At 38.0% G+C, this 20952-nt stretch overlaps 1 protein-coding gene across 4 annotated transcripts in view; it reads right to left on the bottom strand.

Annotated features, from left to right (window-relative positions):
* LOC107075574 (MORN repeat-containing protein 1) overlaps positions 1-20952 on the bottom strand; it is a 165296-nt gene that overhangs the window by 105090 nt on the left and 39254 nt on the right. For all 4 annotated transcript variants that reach the window (XR_011183659.1, XR_001477079.2, XM_015337156.2 and 1 more), the window contains exons 12-13: positions 17901-18052; positions 16459-16547 (exon numbers count right to left, since the gene is read on the bottom strand). Coding sequence is in view for 2 of the 4 variants with exons in the window: in XM_015337156.2 (XP_015192642.1) it covers positions 16459-16547; positions 17901-18052 (241 nt within the window). In the remaining 2 variants the exon portion in view is untranslated. The remainder of the gene's footprint in view (positions 1-16458; positions 16548-17900; positions 18053-20952) is intronic.

Here is a 20952-nt window from a genome sequence, read left to right on the forward strand (position 1 = left end):
CAGTCAAGGTTGTCTCCTGTTGATGGCATTGGAGAACTGCTCCAGCACATGTTCTAGTTCTAGATGTTTGGGCTCATGTCAGATAAGAAAGCTTAGTAGGGCAAGAACAAGCATTGTTTTCCCAAAGTCTGACTGTCTTAAGAAGCACGGTGTGGTCTTAAATTGTCCTGGAAAATCAACACTTCGCTCAAGGACTTTGTCAAGGTTTAACTGAGCAGTAAGACAACCCTCAATTTACACAAAAAGTTAACGGTGATTTCCTCCCTGCAAGCTCCCCTATCGCTCAGATTGACTTACACAACACAAAACCACCATTCTCTGTCAGATGCTCAATGACCCACAGAAAGTGGCGATTTCAGCTGTTAGCTTCCAACATATTACCCCTAAATAGCTTCCATAAAAGTGGATCATTTCCATATACACTGCGAGCTACAGTCATGCTGCTGGTGAGTGGCTTATTTCTTCCTGGGATTTCTTATGCTAAAGCCACGGCAATCTGTACATGATTATACAGATAAATCGGATGAATGGGATTGTCCTGGTCAGTTGTAGTGACTGCATGTGGTGACCTTCTGCCTTTCAGGATGTGGCTGGTATTACATACAGACACATTTCTGGCTTTTCTGGACTAGACTGCCAATTGCGGAAGCAGGGCATCTTGTTCTCCAGACAGTTTCTCTTGCTGATAAGAATCATCTTCATTCTTTATTCTTCAAGTACAGCATTAATAATTTTCAGCATGAATAGCTGTTCTTGCATTCATTTAAATCATTACTTTTTGGCAATGTTAATTTGGCTCAAATACCACAGCTGGGTTCTTTATGAAATCACGTCTTCGGTTCAGTATTTTGTTATGATAAGGAATAATACAAAAACAATCAACAAGCCAATCTGCTGACTACTGAAGGTGTAAACATTATTAATGTACCCAATAAGCTTGCTGCTGAAATAGTGGGGGGGCAGAGGGAGCTCCCCCTACTGGTGATTAAAACCTAGAACTTTGTTGGAGACATAGCAGGCGTGGCTGCCCCTTTGTTGACAGCTACATCTACTATGTTTCCAGCCGAAGTAGGAAGTACAGAAAGTCAGGGTCTAAAAACAGAATCACAGTACTTACTCAACACCGAATTACCAACATTTCTTACAGATTTCCATTTATACAATTAACTAGCAATTTATTCTTTAAAAAATAGTCATTCTTTTGAGGCAGCTACATTTAGCTTTACTAACTGCACATATGTTTTAAGATATTCTTCATATCGGCCGATGTTAACATGCCACCAAATTACAGTACTCCTTGAAAAAGGAGAAGCTGCAGAAGTCAGGTATGGTAAAAAAAGCAAAGGAAAATACCACAAAAATTAACAGTGCCCCTTTTGGCAAGCCTTTTACAAACTTCCGTAACTCAACTCTGCAATTAAGCCAACTGATAACGGCTGTGATCTCCAGAGTGAGGAGAATTTGGACAATATTATTTACACTCCTAATTGCGCAAAGGTGTTTTATTGTTTTCTGTGGCAGAAAAATGATCACATGCTAATAACAAGGTAGCCTGTTCGACTTCCATAGGATATAAAGCAGGCTGACTCGCATTTAAATGCCAGTTGCTAGCCTGGCCATAATGTTCTTGAAAACTTATATAATTGTTTGAATTGATGTGTGCTTATGTTGGAGTGGCAGTGTCTACACTGGTCAACTGAAAGCAAATATTGATGTTGGAGGAACTGCATATGCCTTGTTAAAATAATTGTCCATCATGTCATCTATATATGTGGTTTATTTAAGCTGCAGTTTGTATTCCCAAACAGGCTGTAATATATTGTTTGCAAATTTGGGACCCTCTTACTGGTTTTGTCTCTACGCTTCTGTGAAGACACTGTCAGTCCAGTTCTACAATCAGCTGCTGGTGTAAAATCTAGACTTGCAATTTTCTAACTGCTTTAAGAAATACAAGGTCACAGGGCAGCTGAAGCCTGAGGCAGGATACATGCTGAACAGGACCCCAGGCCACCGGAGGGTAGCAGGCATGCCCAGAAAAAAAAAAATCTGTAAGCTGGCAAGACACCCTAGAAACAGACTTTGTGTGAATTCTCTGGGAAGGTAAAAACAATCACCACTTTATCAACATATAAATAAAAAATATTATCCACCAAAACATGTCTTCCAGAGTGAAAAATGTTGCATTCTCCGTCTTTTGTCTGAAGATGAAAGCTGTGTCAATAGAAGTGCTGTTTTAGTACAGTGATGCAGTGCGGATTAGAGCCTTTTCCAATGTTAAGAGCTCACGAATGGTTGCAGCTCAAACATTAAAATTAATGGGACCTGGACGGTAAAGACTCCTTGGACAGCCACTTGTCCCTTTAAGAGGGCAATAGGAATTGTTACTTCAACCAAAGACGTCTGACAAGGAAACTTAGGTGTGGAAATTCTTCTTCAGGGGGTTGTGAGGCTGTCTTCCCATAGTGGACAATCATTGAAATCACCATCTTGAGCACAATATATTTTACGACCAATGCAAATCTATCCAAGCAGGCCAAGTAGTCTATATTTAGATGAATACCGATGGGATTCTGCCGAGACCCATAAAATCTGGGCTCATTTTCATATACCTGAATATGATCCATTTTTAGCACCCTGCTTTTTACCAGGATTCACTGATGTTTCAAAATGTATTTTCATTTATAGCTGACTTTCTGCACCATGATTCGAGTACTTGAGGCAACGACACATTGTAACTAATGTTACAAACAATACGATGCCCATTTGGTCAATGGTCCTAGTTTTTATCTACTCCATTTTTAAAGGATCCCAAAAAGTAAACTTCCAATAAAGTATATGGAAATAGTCTGGAAATACTAGACTAACATAATCCAATGTGTGAAGAAACCCATCCTGGTCTTGGTCTTAAAAGGCCCTAAATTTAGTTTCTGCTTATATTGCCCATGTCTTTAACTACTGATCTTAGAGAAGTTGACCTGGTCAAATCCCAGTAGGATTTTGACTGCTTGTATCAAATCCCTATGTATATATACCAAAATACTTCACAGGTTAGTTAAAATGAGTACCTGTACATATCTGTCCATCCATTTTCTAGTGCCTTTTCCAATTAAGGGTCAGCAGGGCAGCAGGAGCCTCACCCAGCAAGCAACGGGCACATGGCAGGGTATATCCTGGACGGGATGCCAAGCATACATTCAGACCTAGGGCCAATTTTCCCAGAAACCAAATAACCTACCAGTATGTTTTAAGACTTTGGGAGAAAACCAGAGCCCCTGTATATACAGTATCCTGATATGTAATAGTTGTGCTCAGTCACTTAACACTACTGTACATACTGCTAAACATAAAACTCCATCAAGGCTGTAATGATTATATTAGTTCAAATGTTAAATGTGATCTTTTTTAAGTACCCTAAAAAAGCAGGTTAAATATCACTAGATATTTAAGAAAAGCCAAGCACCAATCTCTGAACTATATATATATAGATCCTCAATACGTTCTACTGCAGGTTACCTCATCCACATAAAGAATAGGAAAACAAGCTTGATACTCAATGTTGTTATACAAACTCAATGCAATAGATGGTCATGAGAGATAAACTATAATAAGCAGGAAATGGGTTAACTGAGGTCCAATTCAAATGCATAAATTCCCCTCTTGCTTACTTTTCAGTGGTTTTATTTTTACACATTAATACATCCTTGACTTGACAGTGTAAGAAAGGCAGAAAAGGCAAAGCCTGAAAGAGGAAGTCATTGGGTGTTGTAGGTTGTAGAGAGATGCTGAGAAACTGAGCCACATCTTGGGAAAAAGGGAAGGGCTTTATTCTTTAACAAGTTTATGGTGCAATTCGCTTTGTTGCGTAAGATTCAATACTAAATTTGGGTATTTAAAAAAAATCCCAACAGAAGGAAAGTAACCGATAAACAAATCAAGTGGTGGGAACTGACCTTACAATCCAACTCCTCTCCATACATCAGCTATTTACCAGTTGACCAACCTTTTCGAAGATTATTTCAACTTTGTGCACTTTCATTTAAAGAGATGTTTCTACAGATTTTAAGCTAGTGGTCATGTCAGTGGATGTTGCTGGCAAACAGAAGTGCATGCACATGGGCTTTTTTTGTACACAGAGCATATGAGACAGGGTCTACTCAACATTGTTAACCTCCTGCACAATGGTTCCCTTGTCACAGGGCTGTCTTTTGCCATTAATTTGCTCCCAGCTACATTCTATAAAGACTCCATTTTGCTCATTTGTCCATACATAATACTGGTCCACAAATGCACAGATTTCAATTCTGTCGTCTCCCTAAAGGAATCTCTTTTCATGAAACACAGGCACTGTTGGATGCTATTAAGAGACAAGAATGCCGAACAGTCTGCAATCTGAACCTGGGCGTAGTGGAGTAGTTCTTCCGAATAAGAAGAGCCATTTGAAGAACAATCCTGAGCCCTACTTCTGTAAAATGAAAAAAGAAATAGCGAGGCATTGTGAACCTGCAATTGCACTTGTACTGCTGGAAAGCAAATTTGAAAGATCTGAAAAAACAAGTTACAAAGAATGCCTGGGAGGTACAGTCACCCTGTATCTGCCATCCCTTTTCATTAAATATACAATATGATGGGTATCTTTCAGAGTGTGTTTCTCTGTCTCTCACAACCCCAAGGGAGAACATCCCAGCTTTTGCCGACATGGAGCAGAAAAAGAAAGAGAAAAAACGATTTTACTGAAATACTGAAGTTCAGAGAACCCATTACAAACAGGATGTGGAGTTGCCTTTTGAGGAACCCCGAAAAGAGGATGTCACTTGGTAAGGTCATGAACAGCTTGGGACTAATGAACTTTGGGAGCACACTTGAACACAAGCTTGGTTAGGAGCGGACTCAGAAAGCCTAAGCTTAGATTTAGCAAATTTACTGTACAATAAAAAAGCCCACACTTATAATAGCTAAGCCGTCTTGCTTTATTATGGCCAGACATTTCTTTAAGAATCAATTGATACATGAGCCAGTTCAATGTTCTATTCTACAGAGTGAAAGTGTGCAAGAGCCCTGGCTCTGCCAAATTTTTAATTTTATTTTTGTCTGGTTTTTGCACCTACTAACTCGTTGGTTTCACCCCGACAATCCTTAACTTGGCACCCAATGGAAGAAAGCTTGGTTTCGCCATAGAGAAAATCACAAACTGATTTATACTGATGGTGTTCAGTTGAAAGACTCTCACAGAAGAAAATATCTAAAAATATCACAGGAGACTAGGCATGCAAAATTCTCCATTACTGGAATCTCCTTTCAGGTAATTATTGACTTTACTACATTAGAGAGACAATTCTAGCAGATATTAATGAAGAGGGTCTTTGCTTATTCTGTGACTTCCAGGCTCTTCTTTCTTTCTGTAGCTGTGCTTCCAACTAATATACGTCTATGGCTTCCCCCAAGGGGACAAGGTTGTTTAGATACCCTATACATAATCTGTTTGACCTCAGGCACAAATGTATTGGCTTTCCATTTTTATGTCTATTTATTACAGACTTCATATAAAACTTTAGTAGCAGAGCATGGGGACATGCATGTTGCAAACTTTCCTCGGTGATATGTTTAGGATACAAATTCTGCCACCCAAAATCCTCATCGCTGAATGATCCACTTCAATTTCCCGTGTGTACTGGATATCACACACATGTCCACATCAGGCTAGGTCTGAGTTCCCTGTGTACACTCTGTCCAGGATACCACTGTCACCATTTTACACATGTATGGGGAGCATCCAGAAGAGGGTCAGCTTTGGAAACTGGTTGCTTCTTGTTTGCCTTTATTACCAATTGAGAAATTCCATGTGCTGGATGACGATCCAAATTTCTTGCAGGGGAAGAAACTGCCCCTGCTGGCTGGCCTGACTATAGGCACAGAGCTGTTGGTGATGTGTTAGAAGCCTCTTCATTCTCTTCCCTGGCGTCACCGGATTGTGGACTTTTTTGACATTTTTACAGATCTTTTGACTCCTAGATCCATGAAGCCAGTGAGTGACTGTGAGGACTTACAGTGTATGGAGAACACCTAGTTATAGTGATTTGACCATTGTTTATGAGGCCTTAGTTAGAAACAATTGGAAGAGTAGCATTGAGCACATTTTGGGAAGGGTGAACGGGTTTTGTTATTTTTTATTTTTGTACTGTTTGGAAAACATTCACAAAAAAGAATATGTGCATGTTGGACACAGTTAAGAGTTACAGATGAACAAACTTTTATCAGAGAAAAACTAGACATAATATCCGGTTTTGCCAAACTTAATACAAAAAGAGCTCCATAGTCATTGTTTCAAATCCAATGTGCTGGTGTACAGAGCCAAACCAAATATTCTCACTGTCCAAATACGTATGGACAGCACTTTATGGTATTTATATTCTTAGATGGCACAAAAGCAGATTATGAAGAACAAAATTTCACAACTGCTAGTATTTGCCCATTTATTGAATAATATGCTTCATACAGGTCTTTGCCAGATCTATGGCTACTTTTTGAGGTCAAGGATTTCTTCCTTTATCCCTAAAGTGAAGTTATATGAAGTTAAAGTGGCCAGACTGTTTTTGCTGTCATGTTGGATTCGATTTTTCTACTTTTTCCCTTCCTTTTTGATTTACTCTGGTTTGGTGCAGTAGACATTTGCAAGAGAAATTGCTAGAGGCAGAAATTATTCCATTCTTAACATTTTAAAACCTTCATGCAAAACCTCTTTAAGGCCTTTTTGTTGTGATGTGTTTTGGAAGGGGTAAGTCTACTTGCAGTGCCATACAATTCTCTCCATATGTTTGGATTATTATTTTTTTTTAATTTCTGTATTACGTCAGATGAGAGATATTTGAGCTGAGCCACAGGGATTAAAGATTGAAACCCAGAGAAGCCGAATCACATCCGTCATATCCAGCTGGTTTCAATTCTGACCCCTCGCACCTGCTTTTATTTATTATTTCTGCTGCTGATGGGAACAGGCTCATTTTTCAAACTTCAAACCTATTCAATAGGCAAAAAACGGGAACTTGGAGCTTTTTCGGTTTATTGTTAATGTATTCTCCTCTTGGACTCACTGGGAAGAGGCAAAGAAATGACAAAAAAGGCTGTTTCTCTGCTGCCATTGTGTGTTTTCATTTATTCTCTATGTAGAAGGGATGATGTCCCCATTGATTTATTTCACAGCTATATCTCATTCCAATGAAAGAACTCTCAGTCTCCAAGAGGTTCATTGGAAACTAGGCAGGCTGTAGATCTATCAGTTGATCTAAGAATGAAACTAAATTATTCTTTCTCTTTAAATGCTTTACTTTTCCAGTTTTCAAGGCTTTTTGTGATGCTAGTTAACGGCTTTAATATTAACTCTGCATTGGCAATATTTACACATAGACTAAGCCAAGCAAGATATATAACAAAATAAAAAAAACAGCAACATAGTTTATGCTGGACTGTGCAGCGGCAAATGCATTCTGCATAGATAGGTCTCTGAAATTCCTTCATTCCTTAGAGTACAAGAGGAAATTACAAAAATGTCAACATTGTTAATTTTTACTACGTAATGCCACAGTGATTTTAAATAAACTATATTAAATATTTAATCAACACCTGTTCACCTTAACAGACCCACCCACCTGTATAAGGGTGCTCTGACCTGCTTAGGTTTAGGTGTAATGATTTTTCATGAAAATAATGCTTTGCAGATGTTCAGGAAAGGGCTCCAGGGTAACCCAATCTCTAAAGTCAATGGTGCACAGTGAAGATCTTGCTTTTTAAACTTTGGAGTATGTCATTATTGACTATGACTATGTCATTATGTAATTCTGAGGACTCCTTAACCACAATTTCTTGAATGTTGCTGAGTGTCAGTGAGTTGGAGCACAAAACAGACTTGCTAAGCCCCAGTGAGCTTGCACTGTCATAATTGACAGACCACTTTTATCACCTGCATCAGAAAGGAAAGCACTCGACAATAGGCATGTCTGCAAAAATCATAAACCACTTTTGTTCATCCTATGCTGTAGCAGTGAACCAAGTAATTCCAATCTGGGAATTTGTTAAATAGAGATGAATTCATGGAAGGTTTCATATAAAAGGACATTCTGATAGCAGTGAGTCAAATTTTCAACAGGTGAAACTCTATAGCTCATATAGCCACATGTATGAACTGTATATACATTGCATATTCTGGTTTCAACATTTTGTAGAAAAGTAGTGTATTGCAATTTCGTTAAAAAAATCGTTTTGAAGGTTCAGAAACCTCAGACATATTCCTAACCTGCAATTTGTTAAAAAAAAAGATGTAGGCAACAGTAAACCCGAAAACTGATCTACACTGTATTACTCCAACATGCATTAAAACACGAGTTAAAAATATATTATTTGTACAGCATTTTCCCAAATGCATTCTTCTCCACTAGTGTAAGGGGACTGTCATGTAATTCACTTATTCTGAATGAAAAAAGCAGCTCAATTAGTACGGTGTTTGCTGCAGGCTTTAGATGACTGGGAATTTAACCCCCTGTGACTCAATTTATTTATTTACCTTTGATAATCACTCCCTGGGCACTGTCTTTGTACCTGAGCTTATTCAGAGCTCACCGCAAGCTGTGTTCTCCATTAATATTTATGACATTTACATTCTGAGGTTCAATCATTTGTTATATCCATTACCCCAATGAGGGCGTATTATGAATTCATATAGGACAGCCTTTTGAGAATTACTGTATCGTTTTGTGGAGATACTACTTCATGTTAAAGAAATGTCTTTAGGGAAGTTGATCTCAGGAAAGTTTAGTTAAAAGAAAATGAAATAATAAAAAATACTGCCGGAGGATCCTCAGCTTTAACTGAAGAGGGACATGTTTGACAAAGAAAGATAAATCAGGAAAGATGCAGCTGCAGTTTAGAATGTTTCCCAGATTAAAGCATTTTTAGGTCTCTAAAAGGGGTGCTTGGTAATAAACCTCCTGATGTCATGTGCGGCAGATCTGGGGACCTGGTTCAAATTAAATTTACAAACAATTTCCAAAATGTGTATATGTTTCTGAGAATAATACTAATTTCTTATGTGGCTTGGATTATATGTTAAATATTCTGCCTTTCTTAGAAATACTTAAAACTGGAGATTGACATTATTTAAAGCTGCTGGGGGATTGAATTCTATTGTAGAGTTTACTGTGAAGGAAAAAAATAGTGTAATATTAAACTAACTGCATGGTTTAAGAAACCTTTAAAATCTTACCTTTAAATACAGGCCCTTCAGTTTGCAGTGCTATTAAAAGTTTCGCCTGACTGCTATCCCAGAGGCCCGTTAGCTAGGCCTGTGAGGTGAGGTTGTCTAGCAGGGTGACACATTGTTGTGGCACCAGTGTCAATCATGGAAATTGCACAGTATGAAATCAGTCCTTTTGTAACCTTTTTTCTTCATTGGTGCTTTTCTATCTTTTGTTTAATGAACAGAGGGGGAAAACGGTTTTCAAATTAATTGGATCAATGATTAAAATGTTGCATCTCACATGGGTGAATTTAAACAATAGTAGCATACAGAAATTACAGGGTATCCAGACTTCATTTGGCACTTGTATAAAAATTCTCATCTGTGTGAGGTCTCTTATTTCAGATGTCTTTTTAACAAGAAATAATGTCAGTCACTGTCTGGATATGAGACAGCAATTGATCGTTATCAGTTTTTGTTTAATCATGGACTTTAAAATAACTCGTTTGAATTTAAACCTTTCAATAAGGTTAAGGGTTATGAGTTTGCAATGAAAATTGGAAGTTGCTCCTCTTTTCAGAGAAGCTTCTGTGTTTATGATCAAGGGTAGTACAAATAGGGAGAGTGTGCTTGGAGCTACCTGAAACCCACCTTTAAATGTGAATAAAATGTTCATATTCTGTTTCCACTTTACCAGTTTTTAGACTATACACAAATTAAAGATAGAACTAAAAAAAGCCTGCAGGTATTATGAGTTAAGACAAGTCATGTAAATGACTCAAGGTTTGGGCAAATAAAGTCACTTTGCTTCTCCTTGCAATAATAGATTTTTTGTAAACCTGGTTACCTCTTCCACTCAGCAAAAAAACAACACAAAGCCATGTGCTGTATCCACAAAGTTGAGGTTACAGGCATTTCACATGGAATAACTTCTCTGTCAGTTCCAGATGGGTAATCGCCTATGCAGTTACACGCTGTGCTCTACAATTATGGAGGAATGCGCCCAAACACAGTTGCTGCACTAAGTTCCCTGAGGGAAGTAAGTTGCTGAACTCTACATTGATGAAAAGTTGTTGTTTTACATAAAAAATGTTAATCATGTTCTTTCTTCCAGCCAGGATAAGAGTTAATGCATTCCTTCTTTTATATAAATTTGGGCAAGGGGTCTTGTCAAAGAATCACAGATCTTAGGGTAGTCTTAGACTAAACTATAGAGCACTGCAGCCCATTAGATTACATTAATAATTTTCTTCAAAGGTTTATATTTAACTGGCAAGCTCCTTTTTCCACCACATTTCAGCTTCAAAATATACATTATGATATGACAAGGTCACAATCTGTAATCCATCCACTTAAGCATCCGGACAAAGACACAAAAACAAGAGGTTTACACAAAAGGGAATAATGGAACATTTTCAAGCCATTACCTCCATAACGGAATAACCCCCACACCATAATAGAAGCCAACTTACTGCCCTGGTTTTGTTTTGCAATTTTTGATGAATGTGAAATGTAAATCACACTCGCATTTCTAGATGTTCTTTAATGAATGTCTGGCGAAACAAACTGAGATTGAAAACTGAAAACAACCTAGTGCGTATAATTTACTGCAACACAGCTAAGGTTGTTTAAACTTCCTTCCTATGCTGTTTTTGCTTTCTGTCTGAAAATGACAAAATGGGTGGAAAATACGAGGATTAAACCTAGTACTTTCCTACAGTCATACTCCACATTGATGTTAACCCATTTTGCACTAGAACTTAGATGTTCATCATTTACTATAATCACCTACACAATATTGACTGCTCATCCTCCAGCTTAGAAAAGACTCTCCTCAGCCTAAAATTACTTTAAATGTTTTCAGTTACTACCGCAAAGAAAAATTCTTCTCACAGATCATAGTGTGAACCTTACATTTAGCCAGTCCTTTAACACAGTTATTCGTAGCTGTTTCTGAAGTTCACTCCATGTGGGACAGGTCGAATCCTTTCTAACTTATTTGAACAGAAGTCTTCATTTTCCTGCTGTTTCCAAGGGGGATCTTTTGCATTGTATTTCCATAGGTCAAGCAGGGGTCAAATCTTCCCTATGCACTGTTTTTCTGATGGAATGAAGTCATGTTTTGGAACACATAGCCAATTCTAACTGGGATTTGCAATGTTCATTGATGGAATACAGAGAGTGCATCATTAAGAGCTCAGAGTTATAGTGAGCCAGATGCAAGACTATATCAGTACAGTTCCAGATCACAGGGCTCCTGTTGTAGCCTTCAGCAATTTAAGGATTTCTTTCCAGACTTTCAAAGCTTTAAACTTCTCTTCTGTTTGAACACAGATATGCTGAACTGGATTCAATTTAATTCTATTTATTTATTTGTAATCTAAAGCAAAGAAATGAGAAGCTGAAATAACATATTTCTATGGAAGATCAAGCAGATGAGTCTCTTGGAAAGCAAAAATTTGCGTTTGACCTACAAAATACAGCTTATTACAAAGACCATCCCTTTTTATTCAATGTTCTGACTTGAAACTTTGTTCATCTGACTTTAACCTTCAGAAAGATAGTTACACATCAATTAAAATGCCAGAAAATATCCTAATTATTTTTCATTTGGTGAAAGAAAAAAAAACCAACAACAAATTCACACAATACACAGTATATTTAAGACGTTTTTATACTCAAAGCTGTTATACATCTGCCTTAGCTTTAGATATCTTCCTTCTTATCTAAAAAAGGCTTTTAAATACACTGACATTTTGTTTAATGCTGCGTACACAGTATGTGCCTGTCTATATTCGGCTATGACCATACTTTTGCCAACTGAGTTTTTCTGAATGCTCAGACGGCAACTAACAAGTAATTATGGAACAAAAAATAAAGCCATGCTTTACAGAATCCATGTTGTTTTTAGTATGCATTTTGTTCAAGTGTTTTTAATCTAAATTAATCAGAGTATTTTTTCAGACTTTAAATGCATTTAAAATTCTCCTCCCTGGATTAATTTTGGGCCTTGCAGAATACTTTAAAAAACTGCTGAAGTTCAAAATTCCCAAAAGTAATGCTACTTTTTTCTATACATAAAAATCAAACATTGTGTTGAAATTAAGAGTGGATAAATTTAACATTGTCTCAAGTGTTAAATGAAGAAATGTGTTTTTCTCAGAATGCCCCAGATTTGAAGTGTTCCTTTCTGGCTTTCCTCCAATAACTAGACTTTTCCCTTTGACAGGGCAAGTGTAAATGACAGGTTTAGGAGTTCAATTTAGATGGTTGTATCAACTATTCAAGCTGGATAAAAAGCCTTGAACACTTCCATCAGCCTGGACCAACAGCTGATTAATTTATTATTCTTCAAGCTCTTAATTAAAATAATTGCGCTGTTAATGAGGTGGGTGGTCGTCAGACAACTGCACAATCACCTCCAGCCGAGTGTTTTATTTCAATCTTTTTTTCTTTTATTGCCATTTTTAAAAGCATTCTTAAGAAAACTTTTCTCTCTCCTCATTTTCAAGCTCATTGGGTTCTGTCATGTTTGTCACGCATGGAGGCCCATATAATCTCATAGAATCTCCTAAATACCTCAACGGCAAAAATGGGGGAAAGCAACAACATATCTATAAAATGAAGAAGTGACTGAAAGCCATTGAACAAACTGGTGTGATGTTTTATGAAGATGTGTTTGAATGAAGACTGAAACAGTTTTCAGTGTTTGTCTTAAGCAATATAAGTACTGTACACAGGTCACACAGAGGTCAGAGCTTCTTTCAGCATGCTTGTGTCGAAGCCAAGTATGCGAGTATTTTCAAAAACAGCAAAACCCTGCTCATCCAGTCTGTGTTTGAGAATTCATCATGAAAGTGCACTTTTCCTCAAGGCAGAATGTGTTACTACACACAAATTGTTTAAGAACACAGACCCAAAATGTGCAGCAACCAGCAATTTTAGGTTTGCTACAGTATCTCCATGATTTGTAGAAACATTGAAAACCTGCCTTCATAAGGAAGCTATTTTCTTAGCTGTTAGCATTACCAAGACAGAACATATAAAAGTATGCGTTTATGAATGATCAGAATGCTACAGTGCTCTTGATTGCTCAACATTAACAGCCAAATGCTTCATTGTGAATTCTCTCCGTTTTTCATTTTATTTTAATGAATTTGTTTACACTATAATGAGTTGTCTAAAAGAAATGTTTTTTTCCTGCATGTTTTCAGTTTTATAAAATAGGAGACCATGTGTGTGATTCATGTACCCATGATATACTGTATACACATGAGAAAGTTGAATAATAGTTTAGATTTAACAATGTGATTTAGATGAATCTCTAGGACTGTTTTTTACTGTGCTCTGTGTTAAAATGCAATTTGCCATTTCTGGGACCTTGCTCTTATGCACAAGAATTTGCTGCTGGCACATTCACATAAGCAAACTCATATTTTAATATTTTGCCTCAGAAATGATTCCCGAAAGCCCACACCAGGTAAGGTATGCAGTTTTATCTTTCTATTCAAGGCCCTGCTTCTTAAAGCTTTTATAGTTTTGCCACACTGAAGCAAAAGGACATCAAAGATTTGCCCAAGGTCATGTAAAGAGTTAGTGCTCCAAAGTGGGAATGTGTGTATCCCTTTACGTATCACTGAATGAATGAAAGACAAAATCATGGGCCATTCCATCGATATATATATATAAAGCATGTTTCGTACATAACTTCATTGCTGTCATAGTGTTAGGAGCTCATTCACATGCTCCACTTCAGGAATTCACACACCTACACAGGCATTTTTGTCTGTCTGAAAAGCCTAAGCACTTGTGCCACAATGGGCACTGATTGGCACTGCGCTCAAAGGAGACAGGTGCTGGCACACAGGAAGGAGACTACAAAGAGACCTGACTAGATGAAAACATGTAACTGTCAAATCTCTATGGGAAAACGTGGTGCACATTCCACCTCCACTCACTGTATAATTAAGTTAATAACAAGTGCTCTTATTCCAGGATCTCGGCACTGTTTCCTATCACCACCTGCCCCATTTGAAGCCTGGCACCAGCTGGTTACTTTTTCAGCACTTTGCATATGTGGATACTTGAACAGTGGAAACAGGTTTTGAAATGGCACTGCTGGTTGGAAAACTAAAGCCAAGGTTAATGGGACCGAGACTGCCTGGGATAAACTGTAATAGGAAAATGCACTAATCTCAGAAAAGTAGTGATTAAATACAAGGTGTTGATGGCTCAGCTTGTGGTACAGATGTATCTGTCAAAGAGCCATCAGAACTGTACTTACTATTTAAGGTAGGTCGCTTGATCTTCTAGAAAGCATTCAAGTGCTTGTAATCTTTTTTACTCTTTTTGCATGAGCATTAGAATACAACAGTTGGCTTGATTTAAATGTTAAAAATCAAATACGACTAAGGAGCTTCCTTCCTTTTAGTGAAAGTAACATGATAAAATTATCATTTTCACCTGTAAAAAAATCAATGTCAAGTAAAACTACAAACTGACTAATGCACCAGGCCTCCTTATTTCCAGAACGACATACATGAAAAACTTGAGCCAATATGATTTTAACCCCCTAGAGTCAGACACTTCAAATTCTCAAGCTGGAGTTTCCAAGGTAACCTCAGCACAACAAATACATTTGTTGTTACATCTTCAGTGTCTGGAATGCTAATGGCTCAATGCCCATTAAAAAAAGAGGAGTTAAACTATTTTTCACAGAGAGATAGAGAGCTAAACAGAATACGTATGGTAAAGGTATGCAGAGGGTTAATTCTCTATAGAGTTTGATATACTGTACAGTTTAAAATCTGGTTTAATTTTGATAGTCTGGTGTAATATGCAGTTTTTCTGCTGCCATTTCGGATCATACTACTTCATGAAGAAAAAGACCAAGATTTTTTAAGGTCATCTTAAAGTCCTAAAGTCTTGATTTATGCATATTTGAATTCGCAGATACTGGCAAAGTCCAACTGCAAAGTTGAAATGCAAAGTCCACCATCTGCATTTCAGTTCTACCATGGATTAATTTATTAGAGTTGATCCACAAATTAAATAATTATTACCATTTATTCAGAAAAAATAAATCTGTAGTTTTTTTGTTTTGTTTCACAGCTGGCTGATCAACAACAACGCAAAAAATTAAGCAATAAAGTATTTTGCCATGGAAATTCTTAACAAGCAAAATAATTATTTGCCCAAACAGAAAAAGTTAAATTCCATCACTCGTTATAAAATGCTTGAGTAGGCCACTAGAGAGCATTCGGGAGCACTACAGCAGTAATCTGGGACAAAAAGAGAAAATTCCTACTGTCCAATTATCTTCCAAACACTGGATACAGGCAGAATAAACCCCCAGTGGGTTTGCCCCCCTTAATTATGCTGTCTTTGATTGATGTGGGATGTCAGGAGGGGAAGCAATTAACTAGCGATTTGTTAACTGTGAGAGTTTACATTGTTAGAGGTTTCCAAAAAGGAAAACTTGCTTTCTATTCAACTTTCTGGCTATATAGTAACCTTTTTCTATAGCTTCTCACTTTGCTATGTCCTTTGCAGAACTAAACAGCCTTTCCCTCCCAGCTGTCTGCTCAGAAAAGAGAGACTGACAGAGAAGCAAGCCCCCCTCAAAGCAATATCCTGCTAGTGCTAACACCTGGGACTCTAACTCTGCTAATGCCATGCTGTGTACATCGTACACTACTACCAGTCTTCTGAAGAAATCACTAAGTGCTATTTAATCTAATGTAAAACATAAAATCACATAAAAAAATCACCAGTAATGTCTTTAAAAACTGTAATGTGCTATTAACACTTTATCGTTTTTTTCTATTTCTGCACTAAAATGTTAAGCAGTGTCCAGTAACTGAGATGTTGCACCAATAGGCAAATAAATACATGAGACTAAAATGTCAGACTTTTTTTTTTGCTTAAAATGTTGCGATGTTTGAATTGAGCATCCCTTTTTGGTTCTGATTGCTTGTATTCAGAGAACACGTTTGAAAACAAATAATGCACTTCAGAAATAAACGGCAAAAAAACAACCAAGGCCTTTAATTTGATACATGAAACCTCAATGTTTCAAGTTCCAGTATGATCTCTGAAGGAGAAGTATAAGGGTCACCCTTTTTACACATGCTGTGACATTACACAGGAGGATGGAAGGCACATATTTCAATATCAAATTTGCAGTTCATAAAACAAGTCCCTTTATCTCGGCATAAAGCCGAGATTCCTACCTGCTGTCAGCATTCTTCTCCTGGGATGATGTCAGTTTCTCTGCTTTTTCTGAAGGCCCTTTGCCAGCTGGCTTCTTCGCTCCTTTTTGCTGAGAGATGAGAAAAATACTCATAGTTAAAAACGAAAAACAAAACTTTTGAATTTCAGATAAAAGAACATGATGGCATGTTCCACAAGCAGTTAACAATATGATCTTATTATCAAGGGCAGAGAAGCACAAGGAAATTGCCAAAAGGAAACAGAGGCTTCACCCTTCATATCCTTGGTTCAAATACTTTATTGCCTTTTCCTTTGCAGTTTAAAGGACACAAATACACGTGCAGAACAACAACATAAGAAGGAACATAAACAGCATTCAAATTCAATTACAGTTCACAATGATACACAGTGTTGTGTACTGCAAGTCTGGCTTCTTATTTTCACATGTAAGGCAATATTTGAATGGTTGCTTCATTCTGTAAAACAGCTATACTGTAGCTTTCAACGAATAGAAAAACTGCAAAGTTTTAACATAACATTGAAAAACAAATCATACCAACTAATTGGAAGCTTAATTCAATTTTCAGTTCATACAAAGAAACCTGCATCCATAGCCTGCACAGGTGTACAACAAATTATATTTTAGAATACAAATGATCCTGTTGTAGGGATCAGTTTCTGCACCAAAAAATATAAAATATTTATTCATCATTGAATTAATCACTATATTTCAGACAAATGGCAGCACAAACTTAAAATGATGGGCTCAAAAGCAAACAACCATCTTTGAGGAACATTCCCTTATACCTCAGATCTTAAATTTTAATTAAAACAACTGCAAAAATAATTCCTTACATTTCTTTAGCGCTTTTCTGGACACTCGACTCAAAGCACTTTACAGGTAACGGGGACTCCCCTCCATCAACCCCAATGTGTTGCCCTACCAGGATGATGCAACAGCAGCCCGAGTGCACCAGTACGTACAAATCAGCTACTAGGGGGGAGGAGAACACAGTGATGAAGCCAATTCAGAGATGGGGAGTATTAGGAGGCCATGACAGGAAATGGGAAATTTGGCCATGATGCTGGGGTAACACCCGTAGTCTTCTCGAGAAACACCCAGGGATTTTTAATGACCACAGAGAGTCAGGACCTTGGTTTATGTCTCATCCAAAGGACGGCACCTTTTTACAGTATAGTTTCCCCGTCTCTATGCTGGGGCATTAGGACCCACATAGAACGCAGGCCCCTCTAACGCCTCTTCCAGCAGCAACATTTCCCAGGAGTCTCCCATCCAGGTACTGGCCAGGCTCACACCTGCTGAGCTTCAGTGGGCGGCCAGGTGTGGGCTGCAGGGTGATATGGCTGTTGGCCTGACTGCAGCCCACAATTGCAGTTAATGCTGGCCTTGTGAATTTCTCTAATCACACAAATCAGTTTTTAATAAAAGTATCTGTCATACCTTCTCCGTTTCATCCACCAGTAGAAAAGGCTGGTAGTTGGGAGGTGGAGGGGCTAACATGAGATTCTGGAATTTCGCACGTCCCGCTTCAACTCGCTGATTGGCTGGAGGTGGGTGCCAATCTTCTTCTAGCTCTGAAAACCTACGTAAACCTGCAACAATACAAGGAAGGTGACAATAGATAAGATAAGATCACTTCATTAGCCATGTACGATTTCATGCATTAGGAATTTGTCTTTTCGCATAGCCCAACTTACTCTCCATGAGACACAGACAGGGAGAGAGAAGCCTGGGGTCAGAGCGCAGGGTCAGCCATTTATACGGCGCCCCTGGAGCAGCTGGGGTTAAGGGCCTTGCTCGGGGGCCCAACGGAGTAGGATTCCTCTGCCGGCCGCGAGATTTGAACCGGCAACCTTCCAGCCACAGGCGCAGATCCTTAGCCACAATGGAACCGCTCCGCCCCACAGTCTCCTCCAATCAAAAGCAGACTGTTCAGATCATCCAGTTGGTTTTGTCAATAGCTAATTGATCTAAGCGTTTCACAGAGCTAGTGCATCTGCCCCAGCAGCAGGGCAGGGGATTCTTCGTCCATACTCCTACACTTATCTGTATAAAGAAGAGCCTCTTCTTATGTTTTTGCTCTTCCTCGTAGGTTCTGCTTGTGTTTTCTAGTTGGTTCACTTTGACAATGCATTTTTGAATATGCAAATCAGGTCCCATTGTAGTCTTTTTTTGATCAAGACCAAAAAGGTCTAGTCATTTTAGCTCATCATCTCCTTTGACCCCCGATATGATTTAAACTATTTTCAAAATTGCCTGGAAGATTAAATTTTTTTTACACAAACATTTAAGTCTTTCTCTCTTTGATATCATTACATATTTGTAGATTATATTTCTGTTACCTGCAATATACTGTATATGCCTGCAGATAGCATTATTCTCAAAATCATAAAACTGATAAAAAACAGAAGCAATCGCATAACTATTCCACTACTCTCTGATCTGGTAAAATAAACAGGGTAAGGAGAGAAGACAATTTCTTCACATGACGTTTTCAAACCACAGTTATACTGTAGCTCCCTAAGGAAAGAGGCTCCAGATCACTAGCTCACCAGTTTTGCAGATCACTGGATTCACTAACTACACTGAAGAAACAAGTGGTCTCACTCGCACTGGGTAGTAGTTAATTTGTCAGTAATAATCCTCAACTCAAATACTGCTTCTAAAAACATGTTATACATAGATTTCTTACTTGCCCTGTGGGCAAACAATCTCCAACCTGCTCATTGAACAATGAGCTGGGGTGGGCAGTTTGCCCATAGGGAAAATCAGACTCAAGGCCTTTCTTCAGTTAAGTGGCAAGTCACTCAAATTCACAGTTCACTTGAAGTAGACACTGCATTCATTAACACAACCAATGATGCTGGCGACCAAGGTATCACTGAGCTTGTAAACATCACAGGATTATGGGATGTCTTGCCTCATTGACCAAGAATTACTGTCACAGTGGAGCGTCTCTTTACACATTACTTTGTTTTTTTTTACAGAACAAAAATGAGTTTCCTGTCCAAGATATATTGGTTATATCAAGGGAAGAGGGAACAAACTTTAAAATCCACTTGAAATTATGTCCATTTCAACAGCAGCTCTTCAAGACTGCTTGCTTCTCCGCATCCACCAGGCTCCTATTTGTGTGTCTCCTTGGAAACCCCTGGGTATGACATCTTACAATATGTCACAGTGCAAGGAAGCACTAAGTGCCCTTTCAGGCAGCATGGAGTGCATTCTCCAGCAGAGCAGCCTTTTTACTTAATGCACTCTGAATCGAAAATTGCACCGACTCCAGTTTAGCTCAGCTACAAGAAATTGTTTCTATACTGAACCAAAATTAGCCTTAATGCAGAGCAGACAACTAGAAATGAAATAGGTCATTTAATAGCTTTGCTGCTCTATGGGTGGGACATGCAATCTCATTTGAACAAGAGTCTTTATTTAAAAAGGTCTCAAGATCATTATAGAATTGGCATTTCCCGAAAAAAAAAACCCTTAAATCACAATGAAAGAACAGAAGTATACATTTTACCTGCCTAGCACAATAGAGGATTTTTCAGTTTTATTTATTGAATCTAAGAAACTCCTCCAAGGATAAGGAATAAATTGAGCAGCCCAAATAGGGCTCTCTAAGGGATACACTTTGCACTTTTGCTCTGCATACACATTCAGTACAAACAGTAGCTCTTACAGAAAATCATTCTCAGGAATTAATACCTACAGTTTTGCTACTAAAGAAACCACAATGGATAATTATCTCAATAGTTTTACTTCACTTTGAATTATGTCAAGAAGTATGGGTATCAACATTTAAAAGAAGAGTCATTTAAAACATTGATACACTATGCATGATTCTATGAAACCTCCATAGAAGATTCTCAAGGGAGGCTTCTTTGAGTTGTGCACCTTTCTGTAGTTTTTCCAGCTAGAGCTAAGAACTGACTCGAACAAGAACAAAGCCATGCAGCAGTAATACAACAGTATTTCTTAAAGCCCAGAGAAGCATTGCAACATTAGCTACACGCTAAAGACCTAGTAAATAATGAACTTGCTATCACTAAATCAGCTCTAAAGCCTTTTTTTCTTCACACTGATAAAAGACAGAAGTATATCCACATGGAAAACAAAGATACGACCTGGGAGAAAATGTATGAAACATTAACTAGAGGAAACCTTTATTTATAAAAACTGTAAGCCTCTATTGTGGCAAAGCAAATATTAAAATAGCAGTGAGGTATTCAGGGAAAGCATGCCAAAAAAGCTGGATATAATTTCATTTCAATAATAATCATTTTTCCAAAATAATTACGGAAGATTTAAGTGCCAAGTGGCATTCAAAGCAACAATCAGTATGATTTCCTACATTAACTGCTATTACTAGCCATTACTTGCCCTTCAAATACCCGCTGCTGTTTAGCAGGATTAATCCATTGAGCCTGTTTCTCTCGATTTTGCTAGTCTGTAATTTCCTGTACATCTGGATGCGACACTCCTGCCAAAA

This window comes from Lepisosteus oculatus, chromosome 25 (assembly GCF_040954835.1).
Source record: "Lepisosteus oculatus isolate fLepOcu1 chromosome 25, fLepOcu1.hap2, whole genome shotgun sequence".
NCBI classification, from domain to species: Eukaryota; Metazoa; Chordata; class Actinopteri; order Semionotiformes; family Lepisosteidae; genus Lepisosteus; species Lepisosteus oculatus.